Below are 7,589 nucleotides of genomic sequence, written 5' to 3'. Positions count from 1 at the left end.
AGACTGGTGTAGAACTCTGGCAACAGTTGCTGTATGCTCAGACTGATGGAGAACTCTGGCAACAGTTGCTGTATGCTCAAACTTGTGTAGAACTTGGGCAACAGTTGCTGTATGCTCAGACTGGTGTAGAACTCTGGCAACAGGTGCTGTATGCTCAGACTGCTGTAGAACTCTGGCAACAGGTGCTGTATGCTCAGACTCTCTATCTCACCCCTGCAGCCTGTAGCTCCTTCAGGGAGGTCTCATGAGTCTCAACGGTCTCTCTGTCCTTCTTCACGGTCTCTCAGGCTGTGAGAACAGCCTGCTCCTGGTAGATTTACACGTTCCCACATTCCTTCCATGTCCTGATGATGGTTCTAACATCCTGACTCGTATTTGTCTCTGAACAGTCTCTTTCAAGGGGGTGAATATTTATTCAGTCATTAATCTGACATCATTTATTTTGATTATTGGTAGAAGTTTAATTTATCTTCGATGTTGAAGTTTATTGACATCGTTTTGTAAAGAATATAGTTTTTATTGTCCACGTCTGATAAAAACATAACAGAGAGCACAGACAGAACTCTGGTCTCTCCTGAGGGGTCCCTGGACCTGTTCCTGCACCAAGAACCGAGCCAGATCAGACTTCAGATGTATATTTCATTCAAGTCAGTCATTTTAAGACTTATTTTGAAATCTGTCTCGGCTCATCAAAATAAATATCAGTAATTTCTTGGTAAGAAATCCATCCATCCATCCATTCATCCATCCATCCATCCATCCATCCATCCATTCATCCATCCATCCATCCATCCATCCATCCATCCATTCATCCATCCATCCATTCATCCATCCATCCATCCCATCATCCATCATCTTCCTCTTGTTCTGAACTCAGTTCTTGGGGGCAGCATCTTGATCAGGGAGGTCCAGACATCTCTCTCCACAGCCTCTTCCAGCTGGTCTGGGAGGACTCCAAGGTGTTCCCAGACCAGCTGGGAGACGTAGTCTCTCCAGTGTGTCCTTGGTCTTCCCTGGGGTCTCCTCCCAGTCAGACATGCCTAAACCACCTCCCTAGGGAGACGCCCAGGGAGCCTCCTCACCAGATGAACCACCTCAACTGGCTCCTCTGGATGTGGAGGAGCAGAGGTTCTACTCTGAGTCTCTCCTGATAACTGAACTTCTCCCCCTGTCTCTGAGGAGAGTCCAGCTACCCTGCAGAGGAAACTCATTTCAACCTCCTTGATCCATGATCTCATTCTTTCAGTCTCTACCAGAGTTCATGACCAGAGGTGAGGGGAGGAACGTAGACTGACCAGTAAACAGAGAGCTGTGTCTTACAGCTCAGCTCCCTCTTCACCACAACAGACCGGCACAGTGTCCACAATACTGTAGACGCTGCACCAATCCATTGGTCAGTCTCACCCTCCATTCTTCCCTCACTCATGAACAAAACCCGGAGATACTTGAACTCCCCCACTTGAGGCAGACCCTCACCCTCGACCTGAAGAGAACAATCAGTAAGAAATCAAGCGTATAAAATTATTTGTCCTCCTACATCCAGGCAAAGATGTAATCAAGAAGTGTGAGCTTGCGGGTTTGACCCGGTAGAAGCAGGAAGCGAACCTCCTGTGTGTGGTGTGGGACGCACCCCATCCATGTCGAAGGTGAAGAAGACCTGCTCCACGTAGCTGTTGGCGTGCTCGGTGATGCCCTTCAGGTTCAGGATGGCCTTGAGCTCGAACAGCGTGATGAGGCCTGACGGGGACTCCCTCATGAACTTGTTGTACCAGTGGTGCATGTCCTCGGCCAGGATGTCGTCCAGGTTGGACCCGTGGTTCCCCATGGCTGCTGGAGGACGGTGCTGAGGGATGAAGCTGGATCAGGTTCTGCCTGTTGGGACTCTGGAGACTCGGAGCAAACGTCAGGACTCTTTAACCCTCTTAGGTTCTGGGAGAATCCACAAATCCCAAAATAACTCCTTAATGAGATGAGCTGCTCTGCTGCAGGAGACCGGGCCAAGACCGGGCCTGGGCCTGCTGAGTCCAGGACAACCAGGCCATCTGGGTGCAGAAGGGTTAGAAAACCGACTGACCTGGTTCCTCAGATCTCATCCCAAACGGGACGTTCTTTGTCCATGCAACTTCTGCAAAGCTCAGAACCCTCAGGGAGTTCTGGTTCCTGGAACCATTCTCTGAGTTCCAGATTTAACCTTCTGAGCCAGACTGAACCAGTCTGGACCTGCAGATCACATCAGGTCTGGATCCTCCACAGCCTCAGAACTCAGGTTCTGTTTGTTCTGCTCTGATCCCCATCAGAACTAACGAGTCCAAAACAGCTGAAGGATCCCATTCTACTCCAAGTGTTGCGGTTCCGCCGGTCTAGATACCTCAGTCTGATGGGTCATTAGAACCAGTTAGGACCAGGAGGTTCTGATCTAGAGGGTCCAGGTGTGTTAACACAATACCAAGATCAGCAATGCTGCTACCCATCAATCTGGGAGGAGTCAAAGGTCATTTAGAGGTCATCGTTCTACAGAAAGGTCCTTCACACGTGACATTTCAGATGGCTGATTCACCCTGAAGGTCAGACCGTGCCGTGACTCTACAGGCCTCAGTCAGCAGGTCAAAGGTCACAACATCCTCTTTAAAAACAACATGGCAGCTCCACCAAGGCTCGTAAAGTTTCATCTGACGGAACCACAATACTTCTGGACCAGAACCAGAGGAGAGGACAGATGTTTACCCAGAATGCAAACATCCCAGATGTCAGCACGGTAGTGGAGGCTGATGGTCTGGGCTTGAGTTTTGGTTTAGTTTTTTTGAAATCTGAAATTAAATTTATTTATTTTATTAAGGGAAACAGAATTTCAGAATAAAATGTCCTGCAGGACATCAGTCCGGTGTTTGGGTTCTGGTTTTAACAGGAAGTAGTTCGGTGCTGCAGACGTGGAGCTCTGCTGGGTGGTTTCTGACAGCAAAGCCTTCTGGGACAGTGAGTCTTCTTGTCCAGCAGCTGACCCTGAGCAGCTTCAGCTCCTGGCAGCGACGCAGAGTTTCCACGGTGGAAACCTCCTGCTGACGGTTTGATCCCGGGTCAAGGATCAAACAGATTATCTGGGTCCAATTTAGCCTCAGAGCCGCTCCACCCAGAACCTTTTTTCCAGGGAGAAGTCCCCGGCAGATTATGTCCTCCTGATGGACACGAGCCAGCTGTGGGATGTCCTCTCAGCTCCTCTGAGCATGCTCAGAAGAGACAGAGCGAGGTGTGACGTTGACTGAACTCTTTTTGTCCCTCCTGGGCCCCTGTAGGACACACAGCTACAGTCTGGCTGGACTCTTTCAGCTTTGTGTTGACTTGATTTTAGCTGATGTCCCTAAATGTTCGGCTCATTCAGGACAAGGCTGCTGTGACTTTCCTTTGAACAGATTGTTCTCTTTGAAATCTGCTCGGCTGCTGGTTGTTTGATCCTCCCGGACACCTTCAGCTTTTCTAACCTTCGGCTAATTTTAGCTTTAGATGCTGTTCTGCTACTGTTCCCTTTAAATCATCCATCCATCCATTCATTCATCCATCCATTCATTCATCCATCCATTAAAACTCACCAGGGGTGTCGAACTCATTTCCACCGAGGACCACTTCATCAAAGGGCCACATGTGACTGTAAGACAATACATTTAACTAAATGTAATGTAAAATTAACACAACTACTTTTTAATGTTAAATAACTCTGATTTTTTTTTACTTATTTAAATTACAAATATTACATATATATATTTGCATAGATGAAGAAAAACATATCTGTTGTTATAAAACCTGTTATGAATCCCACATTATTCCATAAATCAATTATCAAACTTTCCAAGTGAATAATGAAAACTAAGTTATGAAATTAAGTTTGTTCAAAACTTTCAGTCCTGGTTCAGGGGGCACAACGGTCCAGCCAACAACTGTGAGCCGCTAAGAACACGTGACAGGTTTTACAACAAACAAAAGTCTGCACAGCCTCTGTGAGAGAGGGTTTTATTATAGACAACATTTGTCTGCATAAACACATTCACCTACAATCCCAAATACATTGCTGCAAATTTAACAGAATATAATCAAAGACATTTAGTAAACTCAAAATAACATCAGGGTTGAAGGCTCACTGTGGCCGACGCAGACTGTTCTCTTTGACGACCTCACACCAGTTTCTCTCCTTGAAGCACAAACTTCTTGAAACAGCTTCATCTGCATCAATGTTTCTCTTCCTGGACATTTTTGGATCGTTGTTTGTATTTCTCAATTCCACTTGTTTGGAAAATGATATTGATGTGGAAAAGCTGCAGCCTAGTGGTGGGATGCTGTTACTTTGCGGGTAACATAATCGGCATGCATTATGGGAAATGTAGTCTGTTGTCAGTGCACCTGATATGACAGTCAGAGTCGCGGGCCACATGAAATGATGTGGGGGCCACATGTGGCCCGCGGGCCTTGAGTTTGACACGTGTTAAACTGTCTGAGCTTCATGTTGTGGACGTCTCATTCCCCACAACAACAACAATGAAACGCTGATTTTAATTTTTATCTTTTAAAAAATTAAATTTGGAAACAAATTCTTGAATCAGTTTTTATTAAAACAATATTTTTTCTGAACTTTATAAAGGTTCATGTAGATGATTAATCTTACAATTCAATCACAATAAAAAACTTTATTTCACGTTTTTTTCCTGGAACAAAACTTCAGTTTTACTTTCAGACATGAGAAACAATAACGTTGAAGTTCAAATGTTCATCAAAACATAAAGATCTGATTTTTTTAAGGCGGAGCTCCTGAGAGCTTCAGCTGCGACGTCACGTGGTTCCGCCTGACGAACAGGGTTTCCCACCCAGCTCTGCAGGGGCTCAGAGTGAGCGCGCTCACGCGTTGGTTCTGTCATCATGATGATCTCTGAGGGAGAAACATTAAAATATCTGTAAATAAAATAAACCTGACGATTTTAATGTTTCTGAGCATCAAATGAACTTCTTCTAAAACATAATTTTACTTGAAATTATTTATTTTAATAAAACAGATGGTGGTGCTCACACTCCTGTGGAGGTGAGGGTTTCATTCGAAAGGAGCCTTCAGAGGTGCCTGGAAGTTATTTCTACATAAATATATTATTTCTGCGGCGTCGTGAACCGATGAGAGTTGAGAGACTCCTTCAGCTTGACAGCCTCCCTAACCCGGGGTGTCCACCACCGAGTTCGAGGATGACCACAGCTCGAAGCAGCCACTTCAACAAGTGAGGAGCAGAACATGGTCCACGCCGACTCAATGTTCCCACCTCAGCTGGGATGAGGTTAAAGCTCTGCTGGAGGTGTGAGTTGAAGATCTCTCTGACAGGTTCTTCTGCCAGGTGTTCCCAGCAAACCCTCACTACATGTTTGGTTCTACTGGGGCTGTCCAGCATCTTCCTCCACCATCTGATCCAACTCACTACCAGGTGGTGATCAGCTGACAGCTCAGCTCCTCTCTTCACCTGAGAGTCCAAAACAAACGGCTGCAACTCAGAAAACATGACTACAAAGGCCATCATCGATCTACGCCCTCGGGCGTCCTGGTGCCACGTGCACGTATGGACACCCTGATGTTGGAACATGGTGTTCATGATGGACAAACTATGACTAGACACAAGTCCAACAACAGAACACAGCTCGGGTTCAGAGCAGTTCCTCCCAGTCACGTCCCTCCAGGTCACACTGTCTCTACCCACCTGAGCATTGAAGTCCCCCAGCAGAATAAAGGAGTCTCCAGCTGGAGCACCTTCCAGCACCCCCACCAAGGACTCCAAGAAGGCTGGATACTCTGAACTGCCGTTTGGCTCATAGGCACAAACAACAGTCAGAGCCCGTCCCCTCACCTGAAGGTGCAGAGAAGCCACCCTCTCATCTACTGAGTAAAAACTCCAACACACAGGCACCAAGTCGGGGGGCTAAGAGTAGACCCACACCAGCTCGGCGCCTCTCACCATGGACAACTCCAGACTGGAATAAGTCCCTCTCAAGGAGATCGGTTCCAGAGTCCATGCTGTATGCCGAGGTGAGCCCAACCAGATCTAGTTAGTACCTCAACCTCATGTACAAGTTCAGGCTCTGTCCCCACCAGAGAGGTCACGTTCCATGTCTCAAGAGCAGCTTTGGTAAACCAAGGTCAGAGCACCAAGGTCCCCGCCTTCAGTCACTGCCCATGGAGTCATGTACCCGACTCATATGGCCCCTGCTGCAGGTGGGCTGCTCCTTCGGGCTGAGCCCGACCGGGTCCCATGGGTAGAGACCCGGTCACCAGACCCTGCCAACGAGCCCCTCCCCCAGGCCTGGCTCCAGGGTGGGGCCCGGTAACCCATGACAGTTTGTTAGAAACACAAACAAATGAAAAACAAAAAGTCAGACCATCACCTTTTCTTTCGTTTCTTCAGTTGGAACTGCTTCCGGTTTGTCTACAGTGTTCTCCTCCTTCCTCAGGTGTGATGAAGACAATCCTCCCTCATCTTTCCTCCCATCAGAGATGATCTTCATCTCCTCCTCCTCTTCATTTTTCTCAGTTTGCGAAGAAGCATCTGTCTGAACGTACTTAATGAAAACCTCCTCACCTCCTCCTCTTCCAATTACTCCTGTTTGCTCCTCCGCTTCACTCTGGGAGATTACTTTAGTGTCGGCGACGTCGCTGACCTCGTCTCCACCGCTGGACTTCCTGTGGCAGCGGGACGGAGGACGGCGACGGATCGAGACTCTAGCTCTGCCCTGATGACAATAGTCAGAGTGGAGACACAGGTGAGGACCGACAAGTGAGGACAAAGATGAGAACTGACAGGTGAGGACCGACAGGTGAGGATTGACAGGTGAGGACTGACAGGTGAGGACCGACAGGTGAGGACTGACAGGTGAGGACCGACAGGTGAGGACTGACAGGTGAGGACCGACAGGTGAGGATTGACAGGTGAGGACTGACAGGTGAGGACCGACAGGTGAGGACTGACAGGTGAGGTCACTGATGAGGGTCGACAGTAGAGGACACAGGTGAGGACTGAGAGGTGAGGACACTGATGAGGACTGACAGGTGAGGACCGACAGGTGAGGACACTGATGAGGACCGACAGGTGAGGACACTCATGAGGACTGACAGGTGAGGACACAGGTGAGGACACAGGCGAGGACCCACAGGTGAGAACAGACAGGTGAGGACACAGGTGAGGACCGACAGGTGAAGAACAAGAGGGGAAGACACAGGTGAGGACCAACAGGTGAAGAACAAGAGGTGAAGACACATGTGAGGACCGACAGGTGAAGAACAAGAGGTGAAGACACAGGTGAGGACCGACAGGTGAAGACTGACAGGTGAGGACAGAGGTGAGGACCGACAGGTGAGGTCACCGATGAGGACTGACAGTAGTGGACACAGATGAGGACTGACAGGTGAGGACACAGGTCAGGACCAACAGGTGAGGACACATATGAAGACCGACTGGTGAAGAACAAGAGGTGAGGACCGACAGGTGAAGACGACAGGTGAGGAAAGAGGTGAGGACCGACATGTGAGGACACAGATGAGGACTGACAGGTGAGGACACATGTGAAGACTGACT

The 7,589-nt window shown here is 48.3% G+C and overlaps 2 protein-coding genes across 2 annotated transcripts in view; both read right to left on the bottom strand.

Annotated features, from left to right (window-relative positions):
- Nucleotides 1-1,868, bottom strand: part of guca1d (guanylate cyclase activator 1d) — a 13,346-nt gene extending 11,478 nt beyond the window's left edge. The window contains exon 1 of the mRNA XM_037687206.1: nucleotides 1,631-1,868. Within this exon, the coding sequence (XP_037543134.1) occupies nucleotides 1,631-1,825 (195 nt within the window). The 5' untranslated portion in view covers nucleotides 1,826-1,868. The remainder of the gene's footprint in view (nucleotides 1-1,630) is intronic.
- A 2,977-nt stretch (nucleotides 1,869-4,845) lies between these two features.
- The window catches only part of dub (duboraya), a 16,062-nt gene continuing 13,318 nt past the window's right edge, over nucleotides 4,846-7,589 (bottom strand). Inside the window, exons 6-7 of the mRNA XM_037687204.1 lie at nucleotides 6,403-6,747; nucleotides 4,846-4,912 (exon numbers count right to left, since the gene is read on the bottom strand). Coding sequence (XP_037543132.1) covers nucleotides 4,901-4,912; nucleotides 6,403-6,747 — 357 coding nt within the window. The 3' untranslated portion in view covers nucleotides 4,846-4,900. The remainder of the gene's footprint in view (nucleotides 4,913-6,402; nucleotides 6,748-7,589) is intronic.

The sequence above is a fragment of the Nematolebias whitei genome, chromosome 14 (assembly GCF_014905685.2).
Source record: "Nematolebias whitei isolate Nwh7 chromosome 14, NemWhi1, whole genome shotgun sequence".
NCBI lineage: Eukaryota > Metazoa > Chordata > Actinopteri > Cyprinodontiformes > Rivulidae > Nematolebias > Nematolebias whitei.
Note: the sequence above shows the minus strand (reverse complement) of the source record. Positions and strands in the feature narration are given on the sequence as shown.